Source organism: Cnephaeus nilssonii (genome assembly GCF_951640355.1).
Source record: "Cnephaeus nilssonii genome assembly, chromosome: 15".
In the NCBI taxonomy this organism is placed as follows: domain Eukaryota; kingdom Metazoa; phylum Chordata; class Mammalia; order Chiroptera; family Vespertilionidae; genus Cnephaeus; species Cnephaeus nilssonii.
In genome coordinates, this window is record NC_137086.1 from 37,498,836 (window position 1) to 37,511,792 (window position 12,957).

The 12,957-nt window shown below is 37.8% G+C and overlaps 1 protein-coding gene across 3 annotated transcripts in view; it reads left to right on the top strand.

Annotated features, from left to right (window-relative positions):
- AFTPH (aftiphilin) overlaps nt 1-12,957 on the top strand; it is a 68,280-nt gene that overhangs the window by 39,585 nt on the left and 15,738 nt on the right. For all 3 annotated transcript variants that reach the window (XR_013814619.1, XM_079791857.1, XM_079791856.1), the window contains exons 4-6: nt 1,877-2,003; nt 2,417-2,473; nt 5,274-5,396. Coding sequence is in view for 2 of the 3 variants with exons in the window: in XM_079791857.1 (XP_079647983.1) it covers nt 1,877-2,003; nt 2,417-2,473; nt 5,274-5,396 (307 nt within the window). In the remaining variant the exon portion in view is untranslated. The remainder of the gene's footprint in view (nt 1-1,876; nt 2,004-2,416; nt 2,474-5,273; nt 5,397-12,957) is intronic.

Genomic DNA, 12,957 nt, shown 5'->3' on the forward strand with positions numbered 1-12,957 from the left:
CCAGCCTGGTCACCCCTAACTGCCCTCCCCTGCTGGCCTGGTTGCCCACAACTGCCCTCCCCTGCTGCCCATCTTGTGACCACATGGGGGTGGCCATCTTGTGCAAGGGCATGATGGTCAATTTGCATATCATCTCTTTATTATATAGGATGTTAATAATGGTCCTAGCTTAGCCACTAATTCCATTATAGTACAACTTTTTCCTGACTCTTTTTCCATTTCTAAGCCTTTCCCTACCAGCCAACAGCCTGATCATAATTTTATTTGTGATCAAACCTGTCAGGCTGACCATTCCATTTTTTCCCTGGGGACTTCCATCTTCCTATTTCAATCCTCTTAAACACATGTTGTCTTGGGGACTTCTGTTCACTTAGATCCCATTTTTGTGGCCCCTCATCCTCTAATAGCCTCCTGAGAAAAAAGGCACATAGGAGATAAAGTTTTATTTTATTTTATTTACTCTCACATTAAATTTATAATCTAGGATCTTTTGTTGCTGGTGTTCTGAAATTTCACAATGAAATATGAGTCTTTTCATTCCTTGGACTGAGCACTGGATGGGACCTTTCAGTCCAGAGACTCCTGCTCTAGTGTAGGGCAGTTCCGCTTGTATTGACAGTTACCTTCTTTCATTGTCTCTGTTTTCTTTCTGGAACTCTTATTTTCTTTCTGGAACTCTTATTATTAGCTGTTAGAGGGTATACATTGATTTTCTAGTTTTATTTTTTTTTTAAATATATTTTATTGATTTTTGACAGAGAGGAAGGCAGAGGGCGAGAGAGTTAGAAACATTGATCAGCTGCCTCCTGCACACCCCCACTGGGGATGTGCCCGCAATCAAGGTACATGCCCTTGACTGGAATCGAACCTGGGACCCTTCAGTCCGCAGGCCGATGCTCTATCCACTGAGCCAAACCGGTTAGGGCTGATTTTCTAGTTTTAATTTCAACGTTATTTTCATTCCTGGACTCTTGCATTTCTTTACTCTCACCTCTGGAGGCATTCTTTCCCTCCGCAGGTCTTCCCTTCATAGCTCTCTGTGACCTTAGTATTTGTGGCTCAGGGTCTTAAGTATCTTTTAATTTCATTGAAGATGGAGATTATTTTTGCTTCTTTATTTTTGTTTTGGGGTTGATAATCTGAGAAGGGGACAAAAAGGTTTATTTTTTGCCAGCTTAAAACTGTTTTTGATGTTTTTGTTTGCTTTTTTTATTGCTAGTTGTACAGGTAGTTCATACTCTTAGACCCAGGAATCTCTTTCCAGAAGATCAGTCTAAGGAAATAACACAACTCAACAGCAACACACACCATAAAATACATGAAGATACTCTTGCCTTACTAACAAGAGCTGAACAGAAAATCTTATTTAAAACTGTAGGAGGATAGCTAAATAAATGATGGTGCAATTGGTCTTAATAGAACATTACACAGCCATTGAAAAATACATATGTAAATGAGGAAATGCTTAAAATCTGAAAAAAGAATACAAAATTATATATATGCTATAATTGCAACTGTGTTTTGGGGGATCAAAACTCAAGGAGAAAATACAAATATTAAATGGCTGTAATAAGAAGGTAGAATGCTGAGTTGATTTCTTTCCTCCTTTTAAATATTTTTGCTTTAATATAAAAAACAACATACAGGCTAAATTTGTGCTTGATTACTGGCATATTGTTTCCAATGCGTTTAACTTAGTTACTTTTCTAATGACTATAAGTGTTGGCTGTTGACTTAATTCAGATACTGGTTGTATATTCATGTTAGACTCAAGATTAATTGGAATGTATAATATTTCACAGTCACATTAAAAGTAGAATTCATGGTAAAAGCTATTGAGTAAATCATTGTTGGTGGCTTCATCATGACTTTACAGGGAACTGCTGGATGTATGGACTGAGCTACAGGATATCCACGATGCACATGGCTTGAGATATCAGTGGGGCGGCTCCCATAGCAACAAGAAGCTTTTGTGCTCCTTGGGAATAGACACCCGAAACATTGTGAGTTTGTTAATACCTTGGAAAATCCTTTAATCAACTTTTGAATGTTTTTAAATAATTACACTTCTATTTAAGCTGTGATAAGCTAGTTCCTCAGAAAAATAAATATTAATTGGTTTAGATGTTCATGTATTTTGAATATGCCAACTTTTAAACATAAATTTATCTCAGTTTTTCTCCAATCAATATTTCTTATTTTTAGAAAAAGTTGTTTAGTGTTTTCCTTAACTATAAAATGAAAGAATTGGACTAGGAGATCAAAATTATAACCCCATATGGGCAATTTGACAATTTCTTCAATTTACCATTTTTGATGTATGTAGTAAAGCATTGCAAGCATATTTTGGAAAGTATTTCATTTTATGACAGATCATTCTCTAAATATATGCTCTTTCTCTCTAACACATGTATAGCTCTTCACGGGCAATAAGAAGCAACCTGTTATAGTGCCCATGTATGCAGCAGGATTGGTAAGTATAAAAATGTTTCTGTGTGTATTTATCATTGCTGCATTTATTATATTAAATCATTTACATAATATGACATGTATTTTAAGGGCATTTAGTATGAGAACATTAAGGGAATAAATATAATATCATTTTTGATGTCATAAATCCCTTTAAATCTTGATCTGAGGATATTTTTTATATTCCATTAGTTACAGACTTTTGTTTTAGATTGAAAATTACTTTTATCTTAATACTGTTAGTGCTCATAACTCTTTGTAAAATGCATTTCTGGAGGTCTCTCTTTTTTCTTGTGTATTTTTCTTCTTTTTTCTAAATTGCTTTCAAGTAGAAAAAACTAAAATATCTGAAGACTTAGATACCATTTGTGTTAATCCAGTTGTGATCAATTTAAATCATGAAACTATAGATGTATATAAAAGCTTGGAAGTACAAAATTGTAGTAACTGAAAATGCCCATAATTGGTCCTTAGTTTTACCGTTAATGTTGTAAATGTGTTGAATTTTGGTTTTGTTTTGTTTTTGTTTTGTTTTTTTAGATATGCCAGGTAGTCCAGGATAACTGAGGAATTTTCATTCTGTACCATATCAAGACTCAGTCACATTTTAAAGTTGGATTTGTTTGCAGTTTTTGGTGTGTCATTGAGTTATTGGTGAATTAAAATGTCCTATCTAATAAACTAAAAATATTAAAATTTTTTTTTGCCAATAACTTGAAAATACTATATTTGAGAAAGAAAGAAAAAGCTAAGGAACCCTTGGTGTGGAATATAAATTTTAGCTCTTTATGTGCATGTAAAAATGAATTTGCTGTGGAGCTTGACCTTTCTTTAATCTAAAAATTTTTCCCATGAATAAGCTCTAATTATTGATATTGAATTGGACCATTTTGCTTTGTTCTGTTTTGTAGTTTTGTTTGTTTTGTGAAATTGGACAAAAACTTTTCTGCATTCATTCTTACCAGTTTCTGTTCCTTAATAAATAGTTATCTTACATTTTCAAAACACCTTGATTATCCTTACACTCTTTTCTGCTGTGGATAAATATAATCCAGAATATTTATTTAAAGTTTTGGTTCTTTGTATTTCTTTTTTTTTTTCCTCAAGGAATAGCATTCCCGAAGTTGTTGATGTTATTGTCATATTTTAAGTAGGAAATATGAATTTTATTTGTGGGAGCTTTCATTCAGCAATAACCTACTTAATGCTTATGTATAGGCTCATCACATTAGCCAGTTTTTAAAGTTTTGTGAGAGGTTAGAGATGAATATTTATGCTTTATTTTGCTAGCTTAATTACAATCTTTGTTAGTAATAATTTACTATTTTTATAAGCTTTTAATTCCAAAGTTGATTTAGTGAATGCATCATTTTCTCATTCATTTTAGTAATGCTTTACATTTAGAAGTTTATTCTTTTTCATATCTGGCTTCAGATTTTAATTATGCCTTAATTTTTCCCATGGTGCCTTACAAGTGTGAGATGTTTAATATCTTTTGATCTCATCTGGAGGAATAGTATCTGAAATGATCATTTAAGTCACTGGTTCTTGGACTTTAATGTGAAGTGCTTGGAAGACTTGTTAAAAACACAGAATGCTGGGCACCACCCTCAGAGTTTCTTATTCAGTAGGTCTGGAGTGGGGCTCAAGAATTTGCACATCTAACAAGTTCCCAGGGGACGCAGAAACTATTGATTGAGGACTACTACTGATTGAGAACCACTGGTTTAAGTGATAGGTCACATTAGAAAAGTTGGCTTAGACTAGTAATTGCCAAATACATTGTCTCCTTGTACTAGTATAAGGGCACACTTATGCAAGGGGTATTGAGCTAGACCGTGCATTCATGACTTCAATCTGTAAATTGCTTTAGGTAGCTTATGCTCTATATTTTTGGGGAGGGAGGTTCTAGAAATTTACAGATTCTAACATTATTGGCTTAGCAGCTTTGATTTTGCATTTCCCCCCACCCCCACTCCACTCCCAGTAGGAGGAGACTTTTATTTGGTCTGGTTGATAACTACTCAGAACTTATCAAGTATTAGTTTTAAATGTATAAAAGCTTGGCCTTCTTCAGGCCAGTAACCCATTATATTTAGTGTTTGGTAGAGTGTTGATGCAAAATAATGATTTTTTTTCTTTATTTCTACACCCATTCCAAATATCTTTCTTTCTAACTCAAAAAGCATATTAGATTTTCATACACCTAGTGGAACATGTAAGATGTTTTCTCCTCTGAAATGGTTGTCTCTCTGCTTGGCCAGTCCAAAGAACTAAGTATTAAGGTTCCCATATTTTAGTTGAGCTAGAATCAAACACTAGATTCCCATGTGTTTTAAAATTAGCTCTCAGTTCTCCAAGCACCACCATGGTGTAATGTGTATGAAGGGGGCCTTTTCCTGCAGATTTAGTGTCAGGAACATCATAAAATTGTTGGATTCTTAGGGCTGGGATGTAATATCTGTTGTGCTCGCTTCTTAAAGATTCTCCCTATCCTCACCATCACAGCTTGTGCTTTTGCTTTTGTGTGGCAGTGATAACCAGGTACTTTAAAACAAATTTGATTTAAAATACAGGGTCTTACTTCAAAAAGTTTGGGTTCCCAAGGTATTATTGTGAAACAGTTCCCATTATAGTGCAATAAAATTTTCTCTTAAACAAAATTTAAGAATCGTTCCTTTTGTCTTTAGTAACTTTCCAAATAATCTGTTTTATCCTTTCTGCTTCCTTATAGATTAAATTTCTTGTAAAGTTTATGGGTTGATTCCACCACCCCAAATTAATGGCTAATATACCTTTTTCAGGGTATGTTAGAGCCCACCAAGGAACCTTTGAAACCACTATCTGCTGCAGAAAAAATTGCTTCCATCGGTCAGACAACCTCCATGTCACCAGAAATGAATACATGTACATCTGACCAATTCCAGGTAAAAATATCTGTATGTGTATAGATAATTTCAGGCATATCTATACATGTATGTCCACACACACTGGACATACATGTATAGACTTAATTTTTTAAATGTTTTAAAAATTTGACTTCATGATGGGTCTGATTTTGATTACTTATTAAATAACACCACTTGGAATACAATAAACAAATTATCTTTCATTTCTAAGAATAGAAAGGCACAAATTGAGAACTGGCTGGTCATGAATAAGTCCTTTAAACCTATCTAAAACTTAGTCTCTTTTCCTTTAAAATGAAGACTTTGAAACATGCATCTCTAAAAGTCCCTTGCAGCTTGAACATTGTATGGTCATTACTGATACACAAATCTGGTAAGTGCTGGATGTCCTCAAAAATGGGGAACACTGCATTTATACCGACTCTTCAAGTCTGCTATTGTGTGTTTTTCTTGAAGCCTGCAAAATTTATAAAATTTAGATGTGTTTATTACATTAAAAACTGTTGTTTGGGAAGTTTGAATAAAACTATTACTTGAAAATGATGTGACATTTTACCTTTCTTATTCTTTACCTGCTTAGCACATTTAAGCACAAAATTTATTTTAGTCTAATATATATAATATCAAAGCCTCCCTCTCACTGTTTATCTGAGGAAAATAACCATTTTAGATTGCTTACTTTTTTCACATCAGATCAGACATGGATTTAGTGCTGGTTAAATACTGTTTTTTAGAAGATTGATATTTTTAAGTGAACATTACCATTTCTAAAACATATCCTTGCTGTGTTTGTCATTTCTTAACCTTAAATATCATCTTCAATTATATCTAACACAAAAATGTATGTTTGGACAGCCTTTCCCAAAATGTGTGCTCCATTAAATACTAATCCCCAGAGATGCAACACTAAAGAAGGGCTTTAGGGTGAAGTAAGTTTGGGAAATATTTCATATCATGCCTTACAGCCACCCTTGGAGATTCACAACACACACATTACAGACTCGGAAGAATACTGTAGTGCCGTGGTCGGCAAACTGCGGCTCGCGAGCCACATGCAGCTCTTTGGCCCCTTGAGTGTGGCTCTTCCACAAAATACCACAGCCTGGGCGAGTATTTTGAAGAAGTGGTATTAGAAGAAGTTTAAGTTTTAAAAATTTGGCTCTCAAAAGAAATTTCAATCGTTGTACTGTTGATATTTGGCTCTGTTGACTAATGAGTTTGCCGAACACTGCTGTAGTGAATAACCCTATTTAATTGTCATTCATGTCTCAAATACTCTTGGCCACAGGACCCTTTTCTGCAGGGACTAGGGGAGAAGAGTCTTAACACCTGCAGCACTGGTATTTTGAAAAACATACTTTAGAAAATAATGATATAAAGCAGGGTCCCTCCCTTTCAAGTGTGTTTCAAGAAACATATGATATTACTGCTGTGTGCCACTGTGGTTTATACCTAGGCACAGCTAAACATCCCTTTGAAGCCAGTTTACATCTCTTTGAATTCGTGAGCAGAGGCCTGATGCATAAAATACCTGGTCTTTTACCAGGTATTTCCTCTTTTGGGAAATAGGTAAGATGGCTTAGGCAAAAATATCTCAGTAGGTAGAATCTATCCTTAGATTTATCCTCTTTTCATTGCCCTCTGGATATCAACTGCCCTCCCATGCCTGCCTTATCTATGCATATTCCAAAATTACTTCTCCTAGAACTCATTTCCATGTCTACCTTAATCAGCATTCTTATACTCACAATGCTGGCTCATTTACTAAAAATGGTGCTGTTCTTATTTTAGGCCACTTGTTGCTAGTTTTGCTTTCCTCCTTCCCCTCTTCTCCTCCTTCTATCCAAGTCTATGTATTACAGCCCCATAAACTACTGTTTATTTTACCAAAGCTGGCCGATCTTATGTATTTCATTCTAGTCATACCTTATACTTATCTTTATTATATAATTTAATTATAGACATGCTTTAAAAAAATCTAGATGACCTAATACAAACATGTGTCAATTTAATGAAAGACTTTTAATGGAAATTAATGTGTTAATGTAATGGAGGTTAGTTGCAGCTCCATAGTATGTTGCCATCTATTCATGCACATACACCCCTGTGTACTTGCAATCAAAGGATTACTGTGTCCCTATTTATAGGCAAGTGTATAAATTTTTAGAGACATTAAGCACATCTAACTTTTTTGTTAAAAAATGGAACTTGCTCTTTTGCTGCTTATATAAAAAAAAGGTCTTTTTAATCAAACATATCCTTTTATTCTGTTAGTGCACACATTTCTTTTTTCAAAAAAATAATGAATTTAAAATTTTATTTTATACTTTTTTGTTGTAGTTTGTGATCCTCTTTAGCTTTAGTTTTTAGGCTTTTCTGAGAACCCATGAAAATAATACTTCCCAATGGAAGTTGTTCATACTTATTTCTGAATTGACTTGAGATTATATAAGTCATCATTCTGATATATACAAACACACTCAAACAGATTTCAGTAAGCATATCAGAACTTTGTGCTGAGATGCCTGACTGCCATCACTAAATAGTGAGATCTTTGCCTGGCTCCATACTTGTGATTCAAGTTAAAATATTTAACAAACATCTGCTATACATTGTAAAGATCTCTTTATATAAAGTGCTATTTCTTACCACTGTTCTTTGGCATACAACATACATATTACTTTACTTTTTGGCCATGCAGCAAGGCTGTTATGTCTTCCTGCTACTCATAATTTTCAGATTAAAAACCTATATAGCCTTTAGTGCTAGAAACTTAACAAAATATGTCAGGAAAGACCTGTTTAATATCTTTTCTTCCTCCTCACCTCCCCCCCACAAAAAAAAGAATATATACCAAACCTTCCTTTCATAAAGTGTTTGTTTTGGGCAGTCTTAAACATTGACTTTCAAATTTAGTTACATAATTCTCATTGTGACTGCATGCTTTTTGTTTTGTCTATTCTAGCTCAATTTTGGTACCCACTGAATTTTTATTCTTTCTTCCAAATTAGTTTGTACTCATTAATCTTTTAACTATTGCATCTCTTGTTTAGGAATTTAATAACTTACTAGCAACTGTTAATGGTGTTTTGGTGTTTTTTCTAAGACAGATTATAGGTAAAAAGCAGTAGTGATGCTTTTGTTGTCTTGTTTTTATCTTTATCCACTGAATTTCAAGGTCACACCATTCCTGGTGTCATTACTGATTCCCCTCTTAGTAGTATCAGTACTTATAACCATACTAGAGGCCCGATGCATGAAATTCGTGCAAGAATAGGCCTTCCTTCCCTCCAGCACCCAGGACCCGGGCTTCCCTCGCAGCCCCGGCTTCATCCGGAAGGTTGTCTGGAAGGATGTCCAGTCTAATTAGCATATTACACTTTTATTATTTTAGATTTCATTCACTACTGAGTAGACTCAACTCTCTGACTGGCAGTTATTCACTTAGTCACCACTAGCTAACTTCCTCTTATAGGCTACTTGATGTGGCTATTTCAGTTATGAATTTTAGAGTTAGAAAAAAGAAAAAAATTATAGTTGTGCTCTCCTTTATAATACATATTTGGAAAGGCTAAGTAATAGACCCCAAATTTCTGGATAAATGGAGCAAAGCTCTTTCATTAACATTTTATCTAAATGATGTCAAGTAGTTGGATACTTAGGGTCTAAGTAATTTTGGGGTCTAAGTAATAGACCCCAAATCATCTATGAATGGTATAGCTAAGACCAGAGAACCCAAGTATTCTGTCTCTAGCCTCTGTTTTTTTTGTGTGTGTGTGTGTTTTTGCTCTTTTTATGACCTTGTTGTTTTTAGTACTTTTGTCTCCACAGTAATCATACCATATTGCTTCAAGTTGTTTTAAAATGCTTCATTCCAATGCTTTTCTTTTTAGTTGCCTTGTCAATGTCATTAGTTAGCCTATAATTGCATAGGTGTCCTGTTTTTCATCTGTCTCATTTCTACAAAATGTTGATTTGTATTTTAGCACCTCATTATTATACAAGGTGGGGCAAAAGTAGGTTTACAGTTGTGAGTACTCAAAACACAGAGTTTATTCTTGTATTATCCTATCTAATAGAAGAGTAATATGAAGATTGACCATCACTCCAACACACAAGATGGCTGCCCCCATGTGGACACAAGATGGCCACCACAAGATGGCCAGCAGGGGAGGGCAGTTGGGAGGGACAAGGCCTGCAAGGGAGGGCAGTTGGGGGCAATCAAGCCTGCAGGGAGGGCAGTTAGGGGTGACCAGGCCTGCAAGGGAGGGCAGTTGGGGGGGTGATCAAGCCTGCAGGGGAGGGCAGTTAGGGGTGACCAGGCCAGCAAAGGAGGGCAGTTAGAGGTGACCAGGCCAGCAAAGGAGGGCAGTTAGGGGCAATCAGGCTGGCAGGGGAGCAGTTAGGCATCAATCAGGCTGGCAGGGGAGTGGTTAGGGGGTGATCAGGCTGGCAGGCAGAAGCAGTTAGGGGCAATCAGGAAGGCAGGCAGGCGAGCAGTTGGGAGCCAGCAGTCCTGGATTGTGAGAGGGATCCCAGATTGGAGAGGGTGCAGGCTGGGCTGAGGGACACACCACCCCCACCCTCACCCCCCCGCCCCCGTGCACGAATTTCGTGCACCGGGCCTCTAGTTTATTAATATTGTATTATTTTCCATACAAACAACTGTAAACCTACTTTTGTCCCCACCCTGTATTATTGGCTATGTCTTTAAAATGCCATACACACCTATATGAAAAACTAAAATTTTAGCAGATCACTGACATATTTCTAAGTAACCAACTACTTGACATCATTTAGATAAAATGTTAATGAAAGAGCTTTGCTTCATTTATCCAGAAATTTTGTTACTACATAAATTGGGTTTTGTCCATTCAGTCAATGTTGAATATGACTAAAGGTGTAGAAGTAGAATATATAAGTTGAATCTGTTGGAATGCCTAGAGCTTTTTGTTTGTTTGCTTGTTTGTTTTTAAGATCAGCTAAAGAAGACCTTTTCTAAATTTTGTTTATCAGTCTTACAAGTAGGTTATTACACTAGATTTTCACCATTTTTTTAAATAAGTATAGATTCACAGGAAGCTGCAAATACAATACAGAAGAGGTGCCTGTACCCTTCACCAGTTTCCCTCATGTTTACATCTTACATTATTATGGTACAATATCAAACAAGTAATATGACCATCCTATCTAATAATAGACAAATATGCAAATTGACCATACCTCCGACACACCCAGAAGCCATGCCCACAAGCCACGGCCACCATCCAATCAGAGCGAGTATGCAAATTAACCCAAACCAAGATGGCTACAGCCACAGAGAGCAAGGTTTCCTAGGTAACAGAGGAAGCCAAGCTTTCTGCCAGTCGTTGCAGGCCTAAGCCTCCACTCAAGCTGTAAAGTTTCAATTATAGAAGGTAAACAAATTCAAACAAATGGCAGCAGAATGGAGCTTGAGAGAGCAGGCCAGGGTTGCCGCTGGCAACAGGGGAAGCAAAGCTTTCCGCACACCCTGGCCGGGCCCACCCGCTTAAGGCAACAAAGTTTCAATTATAACCCCAACACAAATGGCTGCAGGCCTCGGAGGGAGCCCCAGGCTTGGCTCTGCTCCAGGCTACAAAGTTTCAGTTGTAGAAGGAAAATAAATTCCAGATACCAGGGCCTCCGCTTGCGTTGCCAGGGGGCGTGGCCCACCTGCAAACCACCACAGGCCCCTCGCTCAGGCCGCCCCACGCCCCAAGGGAACCCCACCCTGATCAGGGACACCCTTCAGGGCAAACCAGCTGGCCCCCACCCCTGTACCAGGCCTCTATCCTATCTAATAAAAGAGTACTATGCAGATTGATCATCACTGCAACACACAATATAGCTGCCCCCATGTGGTTAATCCTGCTCCCATGAGGACACAAGATGGCCACCACAAGATGGCCAGCAGGAGAGGGCAGTTGGGAGGCACCCGGCCTGCAAGGGAGGGCAGTTGAGAAGGACCAGGCCTGCAAGGGAGGGCAGTTGGAGGTGATCAACCCTGCAGGAGAGGGCAGTTAGGAGTGACCAGGCCGGCAGAGGAGGGAAGTTGGGGCAAACAGGCTGGCATGGGAGTGGTTAGGGGGTGATCAGGCTGGCAGGCAGAAGCAGTTAGGGGCAATCAGGAAGGAAGGCAGGCAAGCAGTTGGGAGCCAGCAGTCCTGGATTGTGAGAGGGATCCCAGATTGGAGAGGGTGCAGGCTGGGCTGAGGGACAACCCCCCTCCGTGCACGAATTTCGTGCACTGGGCCTCTAGTTGTACATGTGTGCATAGTTCTATGTCATTTTTATCATGTGGAAATATTCATATAACCACACTGTAATCCAGATACAGAACTTTTCCATCGGCACAAAAAACTCCCTTAATACTTCCTACTCCACTGCCCCCTCCTCACCCCACTCCCACAACTATCCCTAACCCCTGGCACCCACTAATGTTAGCGTTTTACTTTGTTTATATCCCTCCCCCCAACCTCCAGGTCTGACCTAATTTGGGACAACTAGATGCTTATAGTAATACTAGAGGCCCAGTGCATGATTGAATCATGCACTTGTAGGGTCCCCTACACGCTTTTGCTTTCGATCGCGGGGGAGCTGGGTGCCTGTCCGCTGGTGCACCAGGCACCCAGCTCCCCCGCTTTTGATGGTCCGCGGCGGGACGTGAGCTCGCTGCCCCAGAGGCCCCTTCTGTTCCGCAGCACAGCCATGGCGCAGACGCTGAGCTCGTGCCGCTCCCGCTGGTCCAATCGGCTACCCTGGCCACCCCAAGTCACGCCCCCTGCGCCTCCTGCTGGCCCAATCGTGGGCGTAGCGGAGTGATGGTAATTTACATATTACCATTTTATTAGGTAGGATGCCTGTCATTGGTATCCCAGTTATGAAGATAATTGTTATTACAATATTATGGTTTTAGACTTTCAGAAATAATGGTTTCATGCTCCTTTCAATGTCTTTACACAGAAAAAAAAAGAGTATTAAGTTTAAATAGTACCTACCTTACAATAAAGTGTGTGTGTGTGTGTGTGTGTGTGTGTGTATGCAAAAAAAAAGACAACATGTTGATACTGAGTCTAATAAAACACAGATTATTTCAGTAAGTGTTGTCAACACTGCCCCAACATGAAAGAAAGAAAACCAAAAACCACAACTTTTTCTCACCAAGAATATTCTTTAAAATAAATTAAAAAGAATATTCTTAAAGCGATACTCATTTTTAAGATGTTTTGTACTGCTTTTCATCTTATATGTACAATTTGGAAAATTGTAAAGAACCAGAGATCTAGGACTTTGAACTTTCTCATTTTGTATATTTTGAGACCAACTAAATTTACCATATATGGTCATACAAATAGTTACTGATTAGTTGCTCAGTTTCAGATCATCCACATTTCCTCAATTTAGTAGGGTACCTTCTCTATTGCATTATGCCATTTTTAAGTGCCAAGTCATTTAAAGTTATCACACTAGTGAAAAGGGTCAGTGATATTTTATACATTTTAATGTTTTTATTGTAATAAATCCAATAGCTTAAATAATGATTTGAGAATTGATTGAA